At 37.3% G+C, this 24980-nt stretch overlaps 1 protein-coding gene across 11 annotated transcripts in view; it reads left to right on the top strand.

Annotated features, from left to right (window-relative positions):
- LOC131243403 (uncharacterized TPR repeat-containing protein At1g05150-like) overlaps positions 1-21953 on the top strand; it is a 29731-nt gene extending 7778 nt beyond the window's left edge. For 2 of the 11 annotated variants that reach the window (XR_009170047.1, XR_009170049.1), the window contains 2 exons: positions 9273-9478; positions 10015-10185. Coding sequence is in view for 8 of the 11 variants with exons in the window: in XM_058242743.1 (XP_058098726.1) it covers positions 10015-10136; positions 21829-21924 (218 nt within the window). In the remaining 3 variants the exon portion in view is untranslated. Of the gene's footprint in view, positions 1-9272; positions 9488-10014; positions 10186-12055; positions 12848-21828 lie in introns of those variants that run through there. The other 9 variants (XR_009170048.1, XM_058242747.1, XM_058242749.1 and 6 more) reach the window with 6 other exon arrangements.
- Positions 21954-24980: the final 3027 nt, after the last annotated feature.

Below are 24980 nucleotides of genomic sequence, written 5' to 3'. Positions count from 1 at the left end.
CTTTCTGTGGCCCACTTGAGTTTTGGATTGGGATGAGTTACAGGTCCTTGGGGAAATGTGAGGTGACGCATCTGTGGACGGGTTGTATGGCGTTCATACATCATGTGGGCTCCATAGTCCATGTCCACCCAGCACCACCATCAACTCACCACTGGAGCGCACCTCTTGTGCACAACACATGCATAGCATGCAAGCTGCAGCTGCTTAGAGTGTCTGGGACCAGTTGATTGTACATGTTCTTGTGGCCAAGCTGGTCTGATTGAGGTGTTTAACATTATATTCGAAGCATTTTTATTGTACCAACATCATTCTCGTGCTTTTAGGCGGTTGGAACCATGGGCATCATCTCCTATGAGTGAAGTGGTACATAGTAATATGTGAGCTTGCATGGTATGGTATTCCTCCCCCCCACCCCCCCCCCCCAAGAAATGCCTATGAGTAAAATATCACAAACATAGGATGTAGAAACTGCCTGTTCAATGCTCAGAATTCACGGTTTAAACAAACAAATGTGGTCATTTTGATAAGTTAGTTTTTCAATATCTAGGGAATACAGTTTCGATTCAACATCCACATTTTTTGTATTCTTTCATCCAAACACTGTTGCATAGCTGGCCAGTACCTCATACCAATGATGTATGCCAGCTAGAAGCAAGAATTAATGTAGGGCAAGGTGTCCCGTATCGGTATCGGTTGGCGTAACGGTGACCTCCAAAACCGATACGGATACGGGGGCGTAACGGTGATACGGGGGCATAACGGCCCGTAACGGCGCAAAATTTTTTTTTTGCCAAAAAAATATGAAAAAATATGGATTAAATCCGGAATATTCTAAGCATTCCAAATATGCATTCATTTATAAATTGGAACATGTTTATGGTGGTGTAACGGTCCACTCTTTAGTGAGAAGTTGTATCGGACTGTCTGATGAATTTATGAACCAGATAACCTGAATTTGACTACAAAATTCATATATTTAATTTTCTAACTATCTACTATCAATGATAGATATATTAGAATGAATGTAATATGAAAATATCTTACATTTAGGTGTTTGCAATTATTTTTGAGGGCCAAAATTCATGCGTAAATAGAAAAAAATATAAAATGGCACCCTAAATATGTAAAATGCACATTAACATGTTCTACTATAATTAACACATCATATGGCATCATTAAAACAGCAAAAGAATCATTAAAAAATGATTTTTCGAATTTTCAAAAAAAGGGCCGAAAAAAAAGCGTAAATAGAAAAAAATAAAAAATATATATAAAATGGCACCCCAAATATATAAAATGCACATTAACATGTTCTACTATGATTAACACATCATATGGCATCATTAAAACAGCAAAAGAATCGTTAAAAAATGATTTTTCGAATTTTCAAAAAAAGTCCATAATTTAATGCGTAAATAGAAAAAAATATAAAAAAAAATATAAAATGGCACCCCAAATCTGTAAAATGCATATTAACATGTTCTACTATGATTAACACATCATATGGCATCATTAAAACAGCAAAAGAATCATTAAAAAATGATTTTTCGAATTTTCAAAAAAAGGGCCAAAATAAATGCGTAAATAGAAAAAAATATAAAAAATATATAAAATGGAACCCCAAATCTGTAAAATGCACATTAACATGTTCTACTATGATTAACACATCATATGACATCATTAAAACAGCAAAAGAATCATTTAAAAATGGTTTTTCGAATTTTCAAAAAAAGGGCCAAAATAAATGCGTAAATAGAAAAAAATATTAAAAAAATATAAAATGGCACCCCAAATCTGTAAAATGCACATTAACATGTTCTACTATGATTAATACATCAAATGGCATGATTAAAACAGCAAAACAACCATTAAAAACTGATTTTTCGAATTTTAAAAAAAGGGGCCAAAATTCATGCGTAAATAGAAAAAAATATTAAAAAATTATTAAATGGGACCCCAAATCTGTAAAATGCACATTAACATGTTCTACTATGATTAACACATCATATGACATGATTAAAACAGCAAAATATATTAAAAAAAGTATAAATACCTATTTTTGACGAATTTCTGAAAAATGGCCCACCGAGCTTTGATTCAAAAAAATCTATAATATAATGTGTTTTTCTATCAAATACCTAGCTAAGGTTGGTCGAAATTAGTAGTAGAAGGACTTAGAAACAGTTTGGAAGCAAGAGGTTTCAAAAAAACGGCAAAAACAGAGCTAAAAAAAAAGTTACCGTTTCGGGCCCGTTACGGGCCCGTTACGCCCGTATCGGTCCCGTATCGGCCGATACGGGTACAAAAAATCGAATCGGCCGTTTCGGCCCTGAAACGGGTAACGGTTCGCACCGTTACCATTACGTATCGGCCGATACGGCCGATACGTAACCGATTTGGCATTCCATGATGTAGGGGCATTTTCACACCGTGCTTGAGTGAGGTAGCTTGTGGGATGCGGGGACACATTGAGGGTGGGTGGCTCATGTGAGGTGGGGCCCACGAGGGGGGTTCGGCTGAAGTCGTAACCCATGCAATATGGGGCCTGGGTTATGAGATAAATAGATTAATTCGCCATGATCTATTAGTTTGAGCTTTTAGAGCAAGTGGTTGTCCTGTATCAAAGTAGTATCAGAGCGGGAGGTCTCTTGTTCGAGACTCCTCACTGGGGGTGATTAATGAAGGGGCATATTCACACTGGGCTCGAGTGGGGTGGCTTGTGGGATGCGGGGACACACTCAAGGTGGGCGGTCAGTGTGAGGTGGGTGGCTCGTGTGAGGCAATACCCATGTGATGTGGGGCCCACGAGGGGGGTTCGGCTGAGGTCCTAACCCATGTGATGTGGGGCCTGGGCTAATGAGATAAATGGATTAATTTGTCATGCTCTATCAGTTCGAGCTTTTAGAGCAAGTGGTTAATTGTCCTACATCAACTTCATTAGTCCTAAGACGGCAAGTGATGTGATGAGGGCAATAAAATTGCAAGCAGAACAAAATGAATAAGCAGATAAATGACCTGAGGGACGGAATGGATGGATATTGTGGATGGACGACCTCAGTGAGGGCTGATTGATGGAACAGATTGATTTTTTGGATGGACAGATGGCTGACATACATATCAAGAGAATTAACTCTGCCCCTGGTACCGGTGTCTAAAGAACATTTCAATCCACAGAGCTTCATGGAATCATGCAGTCTCTTCTAGGCAACCAGAGTTCTGTATGCAAGTTAGAGATGAAGTTAGTTCTGCATATGAGCATGATCCCTGTCCCTGGATATCAGCAGCTCCCTTACCACTAGTAAGGACAAAGGTTGCCATACCCTCTAGTCATGATTGTCCAAATTACCCAGAGAGGTGGTAGTGATCTGTCAAAGCATGTGAAAGTCGATATCAAAGACTATTGTCACGGCCCAAGTGCTTCCCCAAGTATGGATGGTGCGGCACTTGTATCACAGTACCATCATGAGCAAGTTAGCCAACCACCCATGTGCTAACCTTGCTACTTGAAGAGAAGAGAGCACTGTTTGGTTTTCCAATTTCCTATGAAATGTAAACTAAATGATCCATCATTATCATTTCTAGGTGTTTGTTTAAACATGAATTATGGCTTCTAAATCAAGAGTCAAGTACACTGGTAAAAGTAATTAAAGTAAATTATAATCATTACATTTTCACATTATAAATCTACCATTTTTACTGTGATTTCCAGGCAAAACAAAAAATGTAGCAAAATCATCATTGCAATCAAATGTAAGTGATGTCACCGCACAATTACATAAGTAAATAATCATTACCCATTTACGGTCATTTGCTGTTGTTATTGGAAAACCAACCAAGCTCTAAGAGAGCTTGGAAGACGAGAATTTGTATTGTGCTAGAACAAGAGAGAGTTTACAACCTTCTTGGATGTTTTACAAATGAGGACCTCTCCTTATATGGAGCTAGGAAGCTTCCAGTCTCTCTACAGGAATGACTAGGAAGATGATGCTAAATGGCGATCATCCAATGGCTTAGAATACTCTAGAAACATTCCACACTTCTTCAACTCCAGAACTTCCAGAGATCTCTCTACAACCATACACAACTCTATATTTCTCTACACCACACTTCTACCTTATTCTAGAATTCTCTACACTTACGTGCAAAACCTCCAAAGTGTACGTGATGAGCATAAATTTGGCCAAGTCCATGACGCCATGGGGGCATGGAAATGATCTGCCTGTGACACTATGCTGATAACCTCAACTTCAATGCCTTCCATAATGGCCCAAGACTGGCAAAAGATTACTTAGTACCAGATAATGGATGATTTCAAGTTGCATTTCATGGCTTTGAAGCTGAAGGAGTCAGCTAGGACCTGGTGTACCAGTCGAATTAGATTTGAAGCATAGCTGTGGTGCATTCCTCCTGTGTCTGTTTAGGAGGAACTGAAGACCAAAGAGGAGGTCCATACCACTAGACCATGATCTTTCCTTTTGATATCTCCTTTCCATAGGGTAGCCCTACTGCTGAAGAATATATGCAGTAGTACGATCTAATGGTTCATAGTCATACAGAAAATACCACAACAACTTCCACCCCAGTGCAATGCATTGAGAACAAATATTCAGAAAAGAATGGGGACAGTCACACAGAATAGTGTGGATGAGGTCTCTCAGATAATGCAAGAATTCAGGTGCATGGTAGACAAATAGCAGCTGGATGCAATAATCTCTGAGCTGGAGGGGGGTTCGCTATCTTGTGCTACTAAAAGTGGTTCCATATCACATTCTTCAGTTTTGTACTTCATTGCACCATGTTGTACTGTCTCTTGAGATAATAGAAGTGTCCAGAACACTTCTGCAGCTGGTAATTGGGGAAATTAGCAGTCCATGCTTCCTCAACACAGCAACGAAGGGAAGAGCAAGACTGTTGCTTAGAGTCAGGAAAGGGCATACCACTCGTGCTTCAAACGTGGTGGATGAGGCCACTTCATTTTCTCTGCACGAAATCTGTAGCATGAGCAGGAAGACATAGTATAGCGAGGAAGATGTAAAGAGGAGGAAGAATTGGAAATGACAACGATGAGTTATATGGCCTCACAAAAAACTTGCTGACATTAATGGTTCGGTGAATATCAACATCCTAAGGAGGAGAAGAAGATTGGTTGCAAATCAATTTCTTCCACACAAATGCTTTGTAATGATAAAGCGCTCTAAGGTCATTATTGATGGAGCAATACGAATGCGGCTTCCTGGAATATGATTGACAAGCTGAAGCTTAAGATAGAAAAGCACCATAGGCCGAATCAACAAGGTTTAGAATGCCCATATCGGATTGCCCAATATGATGGTACCAGATCTGTAGTGGCACGATCAGATACAGATACCCCAGCACACAAACAAAAGAGCAAAGAAAGGGTCCGTATTGGTAGGTAGAGGTGGCATTGGACATGACTTGGTCAAAGTGTATTGGCCTGGGGCTGAAACACAAATAAAGGCTTATTTTTATTTCTTTTATTTTTTCCTTTTTTATTTTTATTTTTATTTCTATTCCCTCTCTCGATTTTCCTAAGGGTACCCTTGATTATGACTTTAATCATTAGGGTATCTGTGTTTATTATTTTGATTATGACATACAACATATTCGATTATGACATTACGGATATCTATATTTGCCTAACCATACGACATATTCGATTATGACATTAAGGATACCTATATTCGCCTAACCATATGACATATTCGATTATGACAATGATCATTAAAATATCGTCATTTGTTATTTCCAAACAAGTTTGATAATTATAAGAGTTGTCGTTGTGAGACTTATCAATTATGTAAGCCTTATAAGACTTATTTTTCTTGCTCGTAATAATAAAAGTTTGAAGCCACTTCATCTTGTAGACAATTATATTTCTAGACCATGGCCCCTCTCTCTGGAGTGTGGGCCTTCTCTCTTTGGATTGTGGGCCTTCTCACTTTGGACCATTGGTCGTCTCTTATTTTTCTTTCTTTTGTTTTTCCTCTTTTGCCCTTGGTTCCAATGGTATTTTATGTAATTTGGGATATCACTTAATATAAATAAGAAGGGGGCTGAATTTCCAGCCTTGGGTAGAGTTTTTTCTCTCCCAAAGGCTTTTTTCTCACAGATATGGTATTAGAACATAAGAGCTACTGGACCTTTCTTTGAAGGATTGTTAGACATTCAGTTTTGATCAGTTTTTTTTTTTTTTAAAAATTTTAATTTTAAGAAACTGGTTTATTTCAACTAGGGCTTGGTGGATATATTTGTTTGGATAGTTTTTTGGGTTCTTTTCACCCAGTTTACAACAATTTATTATTATTATTATTTTATTTTGCAGGCAACAATCAGGTATTTGAGTTTTGTTTATTGTTTTAAGATTCTCAAGATTTGTTGAGATATGGTGAATTTAGCTAAAAGATCCCATTCTTTTCTTTGGTGGTTGATTTTGAACTACTGGGATTTGTGCCTTTCTGCAAATTTTAGGTCTTTATTTGAAGAACAACTGCCAAAAGAGAGTTGGTTTGGTCATTCTTTCAGTTTAGTTATTATTATTATTATTATTTAGTTGAGTTTAGTGATATCAAGAATTTATAATGTGAGATGTGTTTTAGGTAAACATCGTAAGTCTATTTATCCTCATGTAGAGAAAAGGTCTAGTAGAATATTTTCTTTGGTTCATTCTGATATATAGGGTCCAATTCCCATTGCTTCTAATTGATTTAAATTATCTTTTTAATTGATGATGTTTCTCGTACGACATGGATTTGTTTGATGAAAAATAGAGATGATTTTGGCTCTATTTTCAAAATGTTTATAGTTAGGTTAAAAATCAATATACTATGAATATTGGTACTCTTCGTACAAATAATGTAAATGAATATCTTCCCGATGCTATGATGTCTTATCTTCAAAAGCATGGTATTGATCTCAAACCACTTGTGCGTATACCACGCAACATAATGGAATAGTTCAAAGAAAGAATAAACATCTTCTAGAAGTTACTCGTGTTCTCCTCATTGTTATGTTTGTTCCTAAATCTTTTTTGTCGATCAGATACTGACCTTACTGCATCTGCATGTTATTTGATCAATCGTTTCCCTACTAAAGTTCTTTCTGGTCAGTTTCCTATTTAATATTTTTCAGCATTCCATCCTATCCCTAAAATCCCATTGTGGGTCTGTGAGTGTGTTTGTTATGTCTATAATACCGAGCCTCATCGGAATGATTGTCAATCTAGGCTGTCAAATGCATTTTCTTGGGATATTCATCTTCACGAGATATGTGTTTTGATCCGGTCACTAAAAAACGTTGTCACTATGGATGTTAAGTTTTTTTAAGATGCTCTATGTTTTTCTATAGGTTAGGGGGAACACAATTTTATGGTTCCTTTTGTTCCAATTATAGAGTCTGGTCGAATTGCTTTTGTTCCTTCTAAACGTGATAGTATCAAACAAAAGGTTGTTTATGATTCACAATTGATTAAATCAGACTTGAAGGCATATGAAAGAAGAATTTTATGTACTCCAGTTCTTCCCCAAGTGTTACCACAAAGCATGCTCCTGTGGCAACAGGTACTGATAGTGTTCCTACAACCATGCTAATTTAATTATTGGATTTGCCTGTTGCTATTAGAAAAAACTAAAAGACAGTGTACTTCTCATGTTATTGAACAATTAGTTTTCTGTCATTCTTTATTTTTACTTGATAAGTCATTTGTTTCCACCCTTAAGTATTCTTCTTTCACTATTCCTAAAAATTTTAAAGAGACTCTTAATTCTCCTTTATGGTGACAAGCTATGGAGGAGGAGATGGTGGCTCTTGAGAGAGATTGGACATGTGAGATGGCTCATGTATAATTAGGGAGAATTCAGTAGTTTTTCACCGTGTATTTGTTCTCAAATACAACGCTGATGGTAGTGTAACTTGATATAAAGCTCGTCTTATAGCTAAAAAGTTCATACAAGCATACGATGGAGATTATTCTAGGACTTTTGCTCTTGTTGTTAAAATGAATTCGATACTAGTGATAATTTCTATTATTGCTAATTTGAATTGGCCATTGTGCCAATTAGATGTTAAGAATGCTTTTTTAAATAGTGATCAGACTGGGGAGATTTATATGCTCGACCCCTGGTTTTGCTTGAAAGGGGAGGAAATAAAGGTATTTTGTCTTAAGAAGGTTATATATGGTTTGAAGTAGGCTTTTCAAGGTTGGTTTGAGAGGTGGATCCACTTGAGATTTGGATCTGCCGCATTTTTGGGCTCATGCCCTAAAATGATCTCTTCAAATGGATGGGCAGTGTGGATATGACACGTATCATAGTGGGGCCCACAGAACTTGGTGATGTTGGCACAACATGCAATCTACTTTCGTGAACAGGGAGGGAGTGTGAGAGTCGGGCGAGAGTCTTTCTTGCAGCCAGCCTGTTTTTTCAGCTAGTGAGTCTCTTGCTCTCTTCTACTTCGAAAGTAGCTTCTAATTTTAGCCATCAAAATATCTGAAGGCTGAAAAAATAGGTGTGCAAATAGCACCTTCTGTGCCAATGTACGTGAGATCATCTCATCTCTCTCTCTCTCTTTAGAGATTTCAGTTTTTAAATATTTTTTATTCACCGGTTTATGGTAGGAGAATGCTGCAGCATTCACCCTCTGGAACTATGTTTTTACTTGTTTCCAATCCATGTTCCTTTTTTATTCCTCTTCCTTCAAGGGCCTGTTTGGTTTTCCAATTACAATGGCAAATGGCTGTAAATGGATGATGATTATTTACTCTTGTAATTGTGTGGTGACATCACTTACATTTGACCGCAATGATGATTTTGTTACATTGTTTGTTTCACCCAAAAATCATTGTAAAAATGTTTCTTTTATAATGCGAAAATGTAATGATTACAATTTACTTTACCTAGTTCCTTTGCAAGTGTATTTGACCCTGTATTTATAAGCCACAATTCCTATTTAAACAAACACCCGGAAATGATAATGATGGATCATTTACTTTGCATTTCATAGGAAACTGGAAAACGAAATGGGCCATAAACAAATTTGTGAATTATAAAGATAAAAAAGAGAAAAGAAAAAAGTTCAGTTGGGCATGAGCTTCAACAAACCATCATAGTTAAAAAATTTCTTCTTTGGCATCTGAAGATGGAGTTGTTGTACTGGCCATGTAGGTTTTGGTGCTCCCATACAAACTGTTCAAGGCTAGTATTAAGATGTTCTTCTGCTCTACTATTGACTTTTCCACATACATTTCTTGTTGTCAGGATTCTTCTTTATCAGAGTGGTCCTCAATACGTAGATTCTATCACCGGCATTATGCAGGAACTCAGGAATGGAAGGTGTTATTGCAGTTAATGTAAATCAGGGTTTCCAACCATTAATGAGTGGATCAGCAATGAATGGTTAGAACTTCTCAACGACAATGAAATGTCCTTAATGCAAAAATCATAAGTGGAATTGTAGTCTTAAGGTCTGAGAATTCTTCTCGCCAATCATCTCCAATCCAAACAACCCATCTGAGAATTCTTCTCCCCAATCATCTCCAATCCAAACAACCCCCCCCCCCCCCCCCCCCCCCCCACACACACACACACACACAAAAATTCAGTTTCTTGCTTGCTTGAATGTTCCTGGATTTTAGTTCAGTGTGAAGTTGGGTAGGGTTAGATTGGGCTATTTCTAGATCAATGATGATGAAATTCACTTATTGGTCAAAGAAAAAAAAGAAAAAAGAATTGGAATCATTGCTTTTTCTGTAGACATTGTGGCATGAACTCCTTTGTGTGTTCTCAATGAAATCAATTGAATTTAGTCAAATCTTCCAGTACGTAAAGTTTGTTTGGTTGCACCAAATATCATGATTAATCAATCTAATTTGGTGCAAAATATCAAGAAATTCCATGCTATTCGATGCAACGAAATGTGAACCTCATTCAAGTTTTGCTTTAGTACGTTGAGGTTTGCCAAAAATCCAACCTAACAGAGTTCGATTTTCTTGTGCTGAAGGTGTGGAACAAAAACTGTTTGTGCAGCTTTTAAAGAAATGTCAGCACATCTATATGAATCTCATCGTGCAAAGCCTTCTTATATCAACAGGAAATTTTGATAGTGTAAATTTGCCAGAACAGGTACATGATTTATTCTTCCTACTTATTCTATATAATCATGTTCAGTTAATGACTGGTTGATCAAAATATTAACTTTATTTTAAAGTATCTCCAATCCCTTTTTATGTTTTCATTCCAACAAAGTGTAGGATTTTTATTTTATTTGAGATTTATGGGGTATTGTCCATCCATGGTGGAAGTAAAAAACTAATGGTCTGGTTTTTACCCAAAAATGGACCTAACTTGTCAGAACTGAAACCCAAGTACAACGCCCTATCCGATCCTACAAGGGTGTGTTACAACAAACGGGACTTGAATCCTCAACAACAACTATTTTACACAGTCGCACATAAAGCACTAAGTTCCGTGGAATCCCCCATGTTGTATATGTAAAATCCACTCCGTTCATCATCTGAGAACCGTTATTTTGATAAGCCCGACTACAAACTCGAACTATACCAATGGGAACCATGTAAAATTGATTCCAAACGGTTAATTTACTCAGAGTTCTCTGCCTCAGTTCTGTATCAGTTAGATTTTTGTATCCTCCCTTCATCATGGTGAATTACATCTAATTAATGGGTTTGATGAAAGATAAGAACCATGTTGGCGCCACAAACAAACCTATGCTTGGCAAATCCGGATCCTCTGCTTGCAGAAAACGGAAAATTCCTGTTTTCCTGCATCGTGATTGGTCCACGTCACTGTCAGCACTGCTGCATTAAATGCAGTGTGTGATGATGTGGCCCAATCAAATTGCAACAAACAGGATTTTCCTGTTTTCCACAAGCAGAGGATCTGGATTCATGCTTGGCATCCCGTCCCCATTGTTCCATGTGGTGTGGCACATGTGAGTTGTGGATCTAGCTTATTTTTGGCCCTAGGACCTACCATCTAGGATAGAACCTGATAGGAGTGGATTTTACATACACAAAATGGTGGGTCCCAACAGACTTGGGTGTGTTGCACTGCTTAAAACATGTTGTAGAGGATTCCAGTCCACAGCAAACCACTTGGTGTAGAACACCCAATCTGTATGGAACCCACCATATTATATATGAGAAATCTACTCCATCCATCAGGTAGGAATCCGTAAGCTCACCATACATGCTAAAGATCATCCCAATAAAAGGGACATATGAGCCACAAACATGGTAACAATGTAAAATTGTACCTCGCTTCAAAAAAGAGGTGGGGACACCCCGTGTCTTCCAAAAAAAAAAAAAAAAACTATCAAGTTCCATGCAGTATGGCCTGCTTGAATTTTGGATGAGGCCAATTTCCTTGTGACCAACACCTAATGAATGGTTTTAATACACACCAGGTTTCCCCACAAGACAAACCTACAGTTGGTGGCCCATCCCTATCGTTTCCTGTGGTGTGGGCGTGGCCCACCTCAGTTCTACATTTGGCTGATTTTTTGCTGCAGTCTAGAACCCCTAATGGATGGAGTGGCTGTAAACTGGACAGCATGGTAGGACCACAGAGCATATAGGTGTTTTAGGCGCTGTGTAAAACACATGTTGAACTGGATTCTGGTCGGCATACACACAATGGCGGCCCCACAGACAGACCTATGGCTGGCGTCCTATCCCCATTGTTTCCTATGACACGGCCTACCTGAGTTATAGATCTGTACTATTTTTTAGCTCATTTGTCTAGAATCAAGGAGCGCACCTATTGAATGGAGTGGATTTCAAATATATGACATGGTGGGCCCATTGAATTCCAATCCCTGCTTCCATGTGCGCAAGGGCGGACTCCTAGGATGGTTTACCACCCTTCTTATGTGTGATTGGTTGAGCAATCTTAAGCGTACCATGCTTATAGTTGAAGAGTCACCACGATTTTTAAAATGGTGTTGAATTATCATAGAAATAGGCTTGGGGTATATAATCAGAATTAGAGAAGAATTTGATGTTTTCCGCTGTTTCCTGAAGCAGGAGGAGCTCTCTCTCAGATGCAAGAGGTAGTTTGGAACAAAAACTAAACAAGGTGGGTTGGCATTGGAAGCTTGAGAGGTTTTTTTGTCATAATCCCTTTGATTTAGATTCGAACTTTGCTGTTTTTGTTCCCAGTTTTGGTCTCAACGTTATGAAATGCCACCCTTCTGATCTCTCTTTATTTTACCAATATCAAATCTAAGTTATGTTCCTTGGCTTATTTTTGAAAATGATGAAAATACTCTCGAAGAAGTGGTCATTATCTCTGTACATATTGATGGAAGGATTAGTCTAGATGATTGCCCACCATCTTGGAACGCTCCATATTGTTGTCCACCTACCCTTGAATGTTCTAGATTGTTGTCCACTGTCTTGTAAAGGTCCAGATTGGTGTACATGTGCTTTTGAATTGACAAAATAGCTGTTCACCTACTTTCAAACAGTCCAAATTGCTAGCCACCTAGTGTTGAACAATCTAGATCACTGCTCACTAACTCGGAATGGTTCAGATTGCTGTCCACGTACTTTTCTAAGGTTCAGATCTTGTCCAAGATTATCACTTCTTATGGGCATTTTTGTCATTTTCAAGAATAGGCTAATGACCTGATAGAAAATGGTAAGACAAGAGACCCCTAAAAATGTGGATAGTTTTGTATATTTTTCATGTAAGGTACTACACCATTGGGATACGGACACATCGGTTATTGCATGGGATATATCGGTTGAATCATGTAATGTATTGTTGTTATTGGGAAACATTGGAAAATTGGTTGATTTTTTTCAATGAAACTTAAGTGATTGTTAAACAAGCCATTAATACATGTATAAATCAAAGCATCACAAAAAACAATTGCGCATAATATGTTTCCTTTGTATGGGGTCTTTATCAATGTGTTGTTTGACGAAATTGATGCAACTATGTTTAAGTCCATTCATATAATTTTTAAATGTGAAAAGACATGTATGGAAATGCAAGCAATGCATTCAAAAACAAAAATAAAAATTTCGAAATGTACCTGTGAATAATATATGTGGCCATGGCTCAGACTCACATGGAGCTGCATGGTGGGTAAAAATCATCATCTCCATCTTAATGAGGCTAGGAATAGTACTTCACAAACCAACAATACTATGATTAGGTCATGGTAGAGTGAAACCAGTAAAGATACTCTCCAGCATAATGTTGGTACTCTTCCTCTCCAATTAGAGAAATTTTTTTCAATTTTTCGCAAATCAGTCCATCTTCCACAAATCCCAAATCCCAAAATTAAAATACATGCAATGATGATTTCATCAAATACTACTAAATACTTTCAAATAGAGGCCAATTGACTATTGATCGAAGTGGAATTTTGAGAAAAAATATTTTTTTTAAAACATTTTTTTAATTTTAATTATTTTTTTCCCTAAAAAATCCATAAATTGCCAAGAATCACTAGATCAAGTCTCATACATGTTTATTTTCATATTGGACACTAAGATTACAATTGATTTATGAAAAATTGAAAAATTTTGATTTTGATTTTTTTTGTCAATTTTCATAAATCAATCCATCTTTCCTTGGATCTCAAAATTAGAGTTTATATAACGATGATTTCATTAAACACTCTTGAATACTCTTGAACTGGGGGTTAATTGACTGCTGATTGAAGTGGAATTTCAAAAAAATATATTTTTTAAATATTTTTAATTAATTTGTTTTTCTGAAAAATAATTAAATTACTAAGAATCACCATACCAGGTTACATACATGTTTGATTTTGTATTTAGACAATGATTGGAACCGATTTGAGAGAAATTACGATTTTTATTTTTTTTTTCCAAAATTTCACAGTTAGGCCCATTTCCCACAAATTTTGAAATCAAAGGTCGAAATGTATAATTTTCACACAAAATATGAAGAATCATGGATTCATAATCATTGATTTATGAGCATTTGACATTGTTTTAACATGATTTATTTGAAAAAATAGATTGAAATTTGAAATTACTCACCGAATTGAAAATAGTCCTAAATCGGCTTGGATATTGATTCCAGCTCGAAATCAGCTTCTTCTTTTTTCTTTTTCTTTTTTCCGAAGGAATTCATAATAAATTTATTTAGAAGTGGAGAGAAATCAAGAAAAAAGGGGTTTGGATGTAGTTTTTTATTTTTTAGTTTTTTTTTTTCCTGCCCTTAGCCCATGGATTTCCCACATTTTCATGCGATAATTGTCTAATTGTTGATATTGATAGATGTCGTTGATACGAAGTATTTTTTTATTAATTATAAAGGTTTGGCTGTGAGATTTCATGAAATCTGTGATACTATGTGGTATATCCCTGCGATAAGAAAAATTTTAGACACTAACTGTGTGCTTTGTATTGCATAAGTGGGATGTTAGATATATCATAAGATTTATCAGCCCATATTAGCCATACTGAAAACATTGGTTACATCTAAAGAAAATTCTTTGTAAAAAAGGTGGCATTTCAATTTTAAAAAAAACTTGTTACTTAAAAAGTAGGAGAAATTGGAAAGAAGGAAAACATTGAGGAGAATGTAGGAAATGTGCCAGCTACAAAGAGAGAGAGAGAGAAAGAGAGAGAGAGAGAGAGAGAGAGAGAGAGAGAGAGATGGGTACTTGTGGTTTCAACAATGGACAGCCCATCCTTATGTTTTTTTCTCTGCCATTTGTTATATTTTGTTTTAAAATAATATTAAAATTTGAATTTTCAAAATTTCGGTGATTTTCCTCAATTTTTGAAAAGTTGTGGTACTTCTGAGTTGTGGCTTTTGTCTCATATCGGATTTGACAAAGTAAACTATCTTATATATAAGATAATATTTTTGCCTAGGGCTTGAGCCCCTTTCAGGGAGCATGTGAATTTGGTCCTAGGGGAGGGGGCTATGCCAATAGCTCTAATCTATGTCATTAACCACACATGCGCTCGCGCCGAGCCGAGCGTTGTGCGCGCGCGCCGCCGAGCCGAGTCCGAGTCTAAGTCCGTGTCTATGTCCGTGTGCGTGTGCGCGTGCGCGACGCGACGCGACGGGACGGGTTGAGCGTGGGCGCAGGTGCGGCTACGGGTGCGATGTGAGTGTACTCGCATGGGTGTGTGTATGGGTACTCACAGGACTTTATGTGCGAGAGTGTACTCGCATTTGCGCCTTTTCGTTTTAAAACAGAGAGATTCATCCCTTCCGGTTGGTCGCCCCTATTGGGTTTAAACCCAACGGACCTAACCTTTTGTAAAGGGTGCTTATGCACCACTTCGGAGTCTATATAAAGACTATCGATCCTAGTTTTAAATATACAAAAAATTCTTCTCTTATAAAACGCTCTCTGATATTCGGTTTTAAGCATTTTTCTACTGAGTTCATCGCTGAGTCAACTCAGCACTTTCGGATTAAACTGCAGGTGGTTCGAGCTCGTGTATAGTGAGTGCACCGCTGGGACCGGGTCATAGTCGTTGTATCCTGGAGGTCGATTGCTCTGGAAACCTGTTGCACTTGGGACGCTGTCCAAGGGGAGCAAATTCGATTTCAAGCCGAGTGACTCAGTCACGCCTCGACTCAATTCAATAAGTTCTTCTTTCTCAAAATTTTATTTTCTTGTTTTTTTTGTTCTCGATTTTAATAGTCTATTTAATTCAACCAAATATTCCAACAATCTTGAAATCGAATTTGTGTTGAATTACATAGATTATGGCTACAGTAACAGTAGATGCTTCTGCTGAGTTAGCCAAAATCGAACCGTTCGCTGGACAATCATTTAAACGGTGGAAACAAAAACTGATGTTTGCTCTGACCACCCTGAAAGTTTCATACATTTTATCTGAATCATTTACTATAGATCCAACAAATCAAATTGAAGTAACAGATGAAAATAATTGTAAAAACTATATTCTAAACTCTTTATCCAACGAACTATATGATGTGTATCCTTCTTACGTGTCTATTAAAGACATATGGACTGCTTTGGAAAAGAAATACATATTAGAAAATGCAGGCGCTAAGAAACATGCAATTGCTAATTTATTTCATTATGAAATGATAGACGATATACCTGTCACAAATCAGATTCACGATTTTCAAGTCTAGTTCACGAACTATCGACAGAAGGAATTAAGTTGGATGAAGTGTTTCTGTCAGGAGCGCTCATAGAAAAGTTACCGCCCTCCTGGAAAGAATATAAGAATAGAATGAAATATAAAAAGAACGGTGTTTCTTTGGAAACCACTATCGTACACATACGAATAGAAGAGGCTAATAGAATCAGGGACCAAAAAGAAAATAAAAATGAGATAGATTCAAATGCGAATCTTGTGGAATCAAGTAGGGTAAATAATAAGAAAAAATGCAACTGTCATAACTGTGGCAAACCTGGACATTATGTAAATGAATGCAGGCTCAAAAAGAAGAATGCAAACAATCAATTCAAGAAAAAAAGGAAACTGCTACAACTGTGGAAAGCTTGGGCATTATGTCAAAACCTTCAGGCTTAAGAAAAACAAAGATAAGCTGCAGGCTAATCTTAAAGAAACAGACAATGAGTCTGACATGGTAGTAGCTGTGGTGTCAGAAGTCTTCCTTATAAACAACTTGGAGTGGGTGCTAGACATTAGTGCAACTAGGCACGTGTGTAAGGATCGTGGCATGTTTACCTCCCACCAAGTATCAAGAGATGATGAACAGGTGTTTATGGGTAATGCCAGAACGTCTCCAGTTGTAGGGAAAGGGGAAGTACTTCTGAAACTCACTTCTGGAAAGACTCTAATGTTGAATGATGTCTTACATGTGCCTGACATTAGAAGAAACTTGGTCTCTGGTTCACTCCTCAATAAGGCTGGTGTTAAGTTAGTAATTGATTCAGATAAGCTTGTAATAACTAAGAATGGAACCTTTGTTAGTAAGGGGTACTGTAGCGATGGTTTATTCATTATAAATGTATCCAATGATAATAATAAGAGACATTCAGTTATGTTTATATCGTTGAACCTTTTTATCTATGGCATAGTAGATTAAGTCATGTGAATATAGTATCTTTAAAGAAAATAAAAAGATTAGGTTTATTACCTAATATATCTAATGAAAGATTCGATAAATGCGAAACATGTGTCGAATCAAAATTCATTAGAAAATCTTTTAAACAAATAGAAAGATCATCTGTTCTATTAGAGTTAATACACAGTGACTTAGGTAATTTTAGAAATCACATGTCTAGAGGTGGAAAAATATATTATATAACTTTTGTAGATGACTACTCTAGGTTCACTAGAGTATATTTGTTAAGAAACAAAGATGAAGCTTTAGATGTTTTTTCTAAATACAAAATTGAAGTTGAAAATCAGTTAAATATAAAAATTAAAAGACTTAGAACAGATAGAGGAGGTAAATATGAATTTTCTCAATTTAGAGAATTATGTGAAAAGAATGGAATAGTTCACGAAACTACAACTCCTTATACACTAGAAGAGAATGGAATAGTAGAACGTAAGAATCGAACTCTAAAAGAGATGATGAATGCAATATTAAACAGTTCAGGCTTACCCTCAAATATGTGGGGAGAAGCAATTCTATCTGCTTGTTATATCCTAAATAGGATTCCTTCTAAATCTTCTGAACTAACACCATATGAACTTTGGAAGAATCATGTTCCTAGTTATAAATATATTAAAGTGTGGAGGTGTTTTGTTAAAGTAGGATTGTCTGAAACTAAGAAAAGAAAATTAGGTCCTAAAACGACCGACTGTGTATTTATAGGGTACGCACAAAACAAGGTGACCTACAGGTCTCTAGTTTTAAAATCTAAGGATAATGTTTTAGATCTTAATACAATTATAGAAGCTAGGGATGCAGAGTTCTTTGAGAACGTATTCCCTATGAAATCTAAATCTATAGAAATAAAAGAAGTCAATGAATCAGATATTGCGTCTACTAGTAAAAATGCTTACAAGAAAGTAGTAGAAGAGATATAACCAAGAAAAAGTACTAGGGTTAGAAGATAAACTAACCTAGGAGATGGTTTTTTCACCTTCTTAGTAGAAGATGATCCTACAACTTATATAGAAGCAATTAACTCTCCAGATGCAACCTTTTAGAAGGAAGCAATAAATGATAAGTTAGAATCTATTATATCTAATAACACTTGGAAACTTGTAAACCTACCACCTGGAAACAAACTAATAGGTTGTAAATGGGTGTTCAGAAAGAAACTAAAACCAGATGGAACTATTGATAAGATTAAGGCTAGGTTCGTAACGAAAGGCTTTAAACAAAAGGAAAGAATAGATTACTTTGATACATATTCCCTTGTAACTAGGATTACAACTATTAGAGTCTTAATAACGATATCCTCCATATATAAACTAGTAGTACACCAGATGGATGTTAAGACGGCTTTCCTAAATGGAGACTTAGAAGAAGAAATATATATGGAGCAACCTGAGGGTTATAAGATATCAGGTAAAGAAAATAAAGTATGTAGACTAATTAAATCACTATATGGTTTAAAACAGACTCCTAAACAATGGCATGAAAAATTTGATGGTGTTTTAAAATCAAATGGTTATCATATAAATGATGTAGATAGATGTGTATATAGTAAAATTTTTGAAAATGATTATGTTATTATATGCCTTTATGTTGATGACATGCTTATTTTTGAAACTAATATTAAATTAGTTAATGCAACTAAGAAATTCTTGTCATCTAAGTTTGACATGAAAGACTTAGGAGATGCTAGTGTAATCTTGGGTATTCAAGTAACCAGAAAAAATGGTGTTATTATATTATCACAATCTCATTATATTGAGAAGATATTGAGAAAGTTTAACCATTTTGACTATTTACCTGTTAGTACTCATTATGATTATAGTGTGACTCTCATGAAGAATACAGAAAATAGTGTGTCTCAATTAGAGTATTCCAGAATAATTGGTAGCCTCATGTATCTAATAAACTGCACTAAATCAGACATAACTTTTGCAGTAGGAAGGCTAAGTAGATATACACATAACCCTGGAAAAGAACATTAGAATGCCTTGTCTAGAATTTTGAGATACCTAAAAGGCAGTATGGCTTATGGTTTACATTATACCGGTTATCCTGCTGTATTAGAAGGATATAGTGATGCTAATTGGATCAGTGATTCAGATAAGACAAAATCTACAAGTGAATATGTCTTCACTTTGGGTGGAGGAGCAGTCTCTTGGAAGTCTACCAAGCAGACATGTATCGCTCGATCGACTATGGAATCCGAGTTTATTGCCTTAGAAAAGGCTGAAATAGAAGCCGAGTGGCTTAGAAATCTCTTAGCTGATATACCATTGTGGCCAAAGCCTGTATTGGCTGTGTCTATTCATTGTGACTGTTAAGCAGTTATAGTAAAAGCAAAGAGTAAAATATATAATGGAAAAAGCAGACATATTAGACTCAGACACAACACAGTGAAAAACATGTTGCGTGATAAAGTCATATCCATTGACTTTGTGAAGTCAGAAAAGAATCTAGCAGATCCTCTGACCAAAGGACTATTTAAAAGGTTAGTCAATGATACATCGAAGGAAATAGGGCTGAGCCTAATATATGAGCTGCCAGTGTCGGCAACCCAACCTATACAAGTGGAGATCCCATGAGATAGGTTCAATGGGTAAACAACAAGACACGAGGTAGACGATTGCACTGAGTTATATGAGCCCCTTCTATGATGTACAGTGCGAGCAGCAACGCAGAAGGATGAGTTTTTAGAGCTCTTAATGGATCTATAGCCATATATTTTGTGGTGTATACAGTTACTGCATACACTTGATGAAATTCACCTATTGGGTGTGGAGGTGGAAGTCGCTTCCTATGAGAATCTAGGCGAATTCTCTATAGCACTCTTGAAATCCAGGTAATGGTGTATGATCGAAACGCACTGAACCGCAGAATCACTTGCAGAGGAAGAATTGTGTGAGTGGCATGTACTTGCGATCTACATTAAAATGATTCAGGTTCAAGACTATGGTGTCACCTGATTCCTGTAAACCTATCTTGCTTACTCTAATGTCGGTTCAAGTCTATGGTGACACCGGCACCATTGTACAACTATTACGCTTTAATCCGAAAGAGTTTTATTTTAAAACATGTGAGGGATTGTTATATTTTGTTTCAAAATAATATTAAAATTTAAATTTTTAAATTTTCAGTGATTTCCCTCCATTTTTGAAAAGTTGTGGTACTTTTGAGTTGTAGGTTTTGTCCCACATCAGAATTGACAAAGTAAATTATCTTGTATATAAGATAGTATTTTTGCCTAGGGCTTGAGCCCCTTTCAGGGGGCATGTGAATTTGGCCCTGTGGGGGCCTATGCCTATAGCTCTAATATATGTCATTGACCACACATGCGCGCGCGCGCCGAGCCGAGCCGAATCCGAGTTCGAGTCTATGTCCGTGTGTGTGTGCGCATGCGCGACGCGACGCGACAGGACGAGACAGGCTGGGTGCGGGTGCGGTGTGAGTGTACTCGCGTGGGTGTGTGTATGGGTACTCGTAGGACTTTATGTGCGAGAGTGTACTCGCACTTGCGCCTTTTCGTTTTAAACCAGAGAGATGCATCCCTTCCGGTTGGTCGCTCCTATTAGGTTTAAACCCAACAGACCTAACCTTTTATAAATGGTGCTTATGCACCACTTCAGAGTCTATATAAAGACTACCGATTTTAGTTTTAAATATACAAAAAAATCTTCTCTTATAAAACGCTATCTGATATTCGGTTTTAAGCATTTTTCTACTGAGTTTATCGCTGAGTCAACTCAGCACTTTCGGATTAAACTGTAAGTGGTTCGAGCTTGTATATAGTGAGTGCATCGCTGGAACCGGGTCATAGTCGTTGTATCCTAGAGGTCAATTGCTCTGGAAACCTGTTGCACTTGGGACGCTGTCCAAGGGGAGCAAATTCGATTTCAAGCCGAGTGACGCAGTCACGCCTCGACTCAATTCAATAAGTTCTTCTTTCTCAAAATTTTATTATTATTATTTTTTTTTATTCTCGATTTTAATACTCGATTTAATTCAACCAAATATTCCAACATCATTGTCTACTCGAGCTTTAAATTTACCTCATTTTATCCTAACATAAGCCAACACAATAGCTATTAGGTAAGGATTTCACACCATCATCACAGTTGGCGATTGAACCTTTGTTGCAATGCCTCCTATTACCATGTCTCCATGCAAGGAGACCAAAGAACTGAAAGGACAAAAGTACTTTGGTTGCCAGTAAAATCTATAGGCAGTTTGAAGGATTTTTGTTGGTAAAATCAGAACCATACATCTGACAATAGCTATATTTTCCGGTTCTCAAAATACCTAGACTTTCATTTAAATCATCATTTTGTTTTCCACTACAACTGTAATTGGGCATGCAAAAATGTCCTAAAGCTGCTTCACTTAGTTATATATAATATAGATGTAGGTAGCCATAAAAATAGTGGAAATGCATACACATTCCTCTCTCTGAAACAAGGCTGATGATTTCTCAGCACTGTATTCCTTCATTTGTGGATAAGGTTACATCTCTTGGTCATTTGTAAGGTAGAAATCCCTAGATTTCGTGGCTCTGAAAAATAGGCGAGCTATGCTATTTGATACTCTGGCTACGTGTGAGGCTTGATACGCAAGCGAGGCATACAAGATGTCAAGTTAAACTAAATGGTGGGACTTTCTGTCGCTAAGTTATTGTACCTAAATCAGATTGGTCGAATGCTTCTAAAATCTGATTAGCGGACACTTGATTGATTCGTAGGTTGGACGCTTGTTTGTGGAAACAGGACCCTTCAATATTTTCATTTTTAACCATCCAATAAATGTCCACCAATTGGACGGTCAGCCAGCCATCTAGCATGCTTAATTTTTTTTTATTTTTTTATTTTTATCATGATGCATTTAAATTGGGACCCACAATTTGGACAGTTTAATTTGAATTATTTAGGTGGGACCTACTGTGGAGGTCTCTCTCTCTCTCTCTCTCTCTCTCTCTCTGTTTGTATTTTTTTTTTTTAATTATTAGTTTGGGCGGTTCATTTTTAGCAATTGAGCAGATGGTTGAAATCATGTGATCAGTTTGTAATGGACCGGGAATGTCACAATCAAATGTGGAATGCTCGAACCTTTTCTTGTATAATAAATATAGATTGTTCATTTCTTGTCTATTCATTGGATAGTTAGGCACCTCTTAAGTCAGAGCTGCTTATCAAAGGTATGGGCAATGGAAGGTGGACCCACCAAATGCACGGTCTGGATTAATGATTATACCTCTATTGTAATCGAATTTGTGGCTGTCTATTTCTTCTAGCCATTGGTCAGGTGGTGATTTTTTGGGAGGATAAAAGGGTGTCCCACATTATGTACAATCCATGTCAATCGTTGAACTAGTGTGATATGTATATGGACCGTCTATTTCTTAGTCTTTGAATTGATGGTCAGGATTATCAAAATAGGAGCAATTTTTAAAGGGATGGGTAATTAACGGAGGAGAGTCCAAATCAGTATTAAATCTTCATTGTTATAAAATGGGTTTTCCACTGATTAGATGGGAGGGATACAAAATCACTGATTTGATCCTTTTTAGTACAACGGTCCGTTGATTCCTTTTCAGTTTAGTGGATGGTTATGATCATCGAACTAGAGTGACTATTAAGATGGATGGGTGGCCAATCAAAGGTGGACTCCATATGATGGACAGTCCAGATCCATTATATTTAGACCTCTTTCTATTTTCTAACCATATATTGGATAGGATCATCCGATCAAAGTATTTTTCTGGGAGAAAAATCAAAGGTGGGCCTCACATGGATGGTGATCCCTTACTAAGAAGCATTTTGATACATAAATGGATGGGATTATACTCCAGAATTTTGACAACTGATCTAGATTGTACATTATGTGGGGCACAACTTTGACTGTCAATCCCTCGATAAATTAAAAAAATAAATAAAATAAAAATTTTATATTTTATATATATATATATATATATATATATATATATATATATATATATAAACACTGATTGGGTGATCCTAACCATCAGTCTCCTAACCATTTGATCAGTGGCTAGGAAAATGGACTGTCCATGTTGATAATAGAGGTCTCGATACTGATATGATTGTCCATCATGTCCATATATGAATTGAACAGTCTCTATTTATTATAATCCTCGGGAGAGGCATGCAAACGGTGGCCTGTACCGATGACGACTAATCACATACAACTGGTTGTACGTTAAAACACCAACAACCCCTTGTATTCAACAACCATCTTTTACTCTTGCTCCGGTGGTAGACTCTCGGGAGTTTCAACACCGGTCAAGGGTTCGAGTATCCATACGTGGTGAAATTCCACTTATGCGTGAGTGTGTGGGTTGCGTGTGTAAAAAGACAAAAAAAAAAAAAAAAAACCTTATTTTACTCAAGTATATATATGGAAAAGTTTCCATACAGCCTCGGTCTTAAAAATTAAGTCAATCAATGACTTTGTGGGCCACACCGCGTACAAAAGTTGAGAGAGGTTATCCTCCCATTAAAACATTCATAATCATTTTTTGGGCGCACCGAAATGTAGTTCACAAATCCAACCCATCCATTATGTGTGCCCCACTTGGATGAGGGGTCAGACTAAGTTTCATATGCATCAAAATTTTAGGTGGGCCCCACCAAGTGCTTCTATATGTTTTAGGCATATCTTCGCATGATTTTAGATGGTATGGCCCACTTGAGTCAGTATACGGCTGATTTTTGGAGTATCCCATAATTTAAAGGGGACCCATCAACTGCACGGTGTATACGGCTAATTTTTGGAGTATCCCATAATTTAAAGGGGACCCATCAAATGCACGGTGTAGATGTTCGACATGCATCACGGTGGGGCCCACACAGCTTGAGTTCATGGGAAGTTCCCATGAGGTTGACCTCATAGTATCATTTCCCATATATATCACCTTAATGTTATGGGATATCCCAAAAATTAGCTCTATACGGAACTCAAGTGGGCCATATCATCTAAAACCATGTTAAGACATGCCTAAAACATATAAAAGCACTTAGTGGGGCCCACATGAGTTTTGAATGTGACTGAAACTTGGTATGACCTCTCATCCTAGTGGGACACGCATAATGGATGGGCTGTGTGAACCACATGTCTGTGAGCCCAATAAATGTTTATCAAGATTTTAATGGGAGGATAACCCCTCTCAACCGTTGTATGTGGTGTAGCCCATCCAAATCATGGATTGACTTTATTTTTAAGAACGCGGGCCACCATGGAATGGCACATCTGACTGATGGTGTTGATATTCGACACACATCACAGTGGGCCCCATGCAGCTCGACCTCATGGGAACTGCGTCGGGCCCACCGTGATGTGTGTCGAATATCAACACCATCAGTCAGATGGTGTTGAATATCAACACCTCATGGGAAGTTCCCATGAGGTCGAGCTGCGTGGGGCCCACCGTGATGCGTGTCGAACATCAACACCGTGTATTTGATGGGTCCCCTTTAAATTATGGGATATCCCAAAAATCAGCCGTCTACGGAACTCGGGTGGGCCATACCATCTAAAAGCATGTAAAGACATGCCTAAAATATATAAAATCACTTGGTGGGGCCCACCTAAAATTTCTATGCGTCTGAAACTTGGTCTAACCCCTCATCCAAGTGGGACACACATAATGGATGGACTGGATTTGTGAACCACATCTCTGTGGACCCAACAAATGATCATGAATGTTTTGATGGGAGGGTAACCGCTCTCAACTTTTGTATGTGGTGTGGCCCACCCAAGCCATGGATTGACTTGATTTTTAAGTTTGTTGCCCACCATGTGATGGTGCATCTGACTGATGGGGTAAATGTTCGACACGCATCACAGTGGGACCCACAGCTCGACCGCATAGAACCA

This window comes from Magnolia sinica, chromosome 4 (genome assembly GCF_029962835.1).
Source record: "Magnolia sinica isolate HGM2019 chromosome 4, MsV1, whole genome shotgun sequence".
NCBI lineage: Eukaryota > Viridiplantae > Streptophyta > Magnoliopsida > Magnoliales > Magnoliaceae > Magnolia > Magnolia sinica.
Note: the sequence above shows the minus strand (reverse complement) of the source record. Positions and strands in the feature narration are given on the sequence as shown.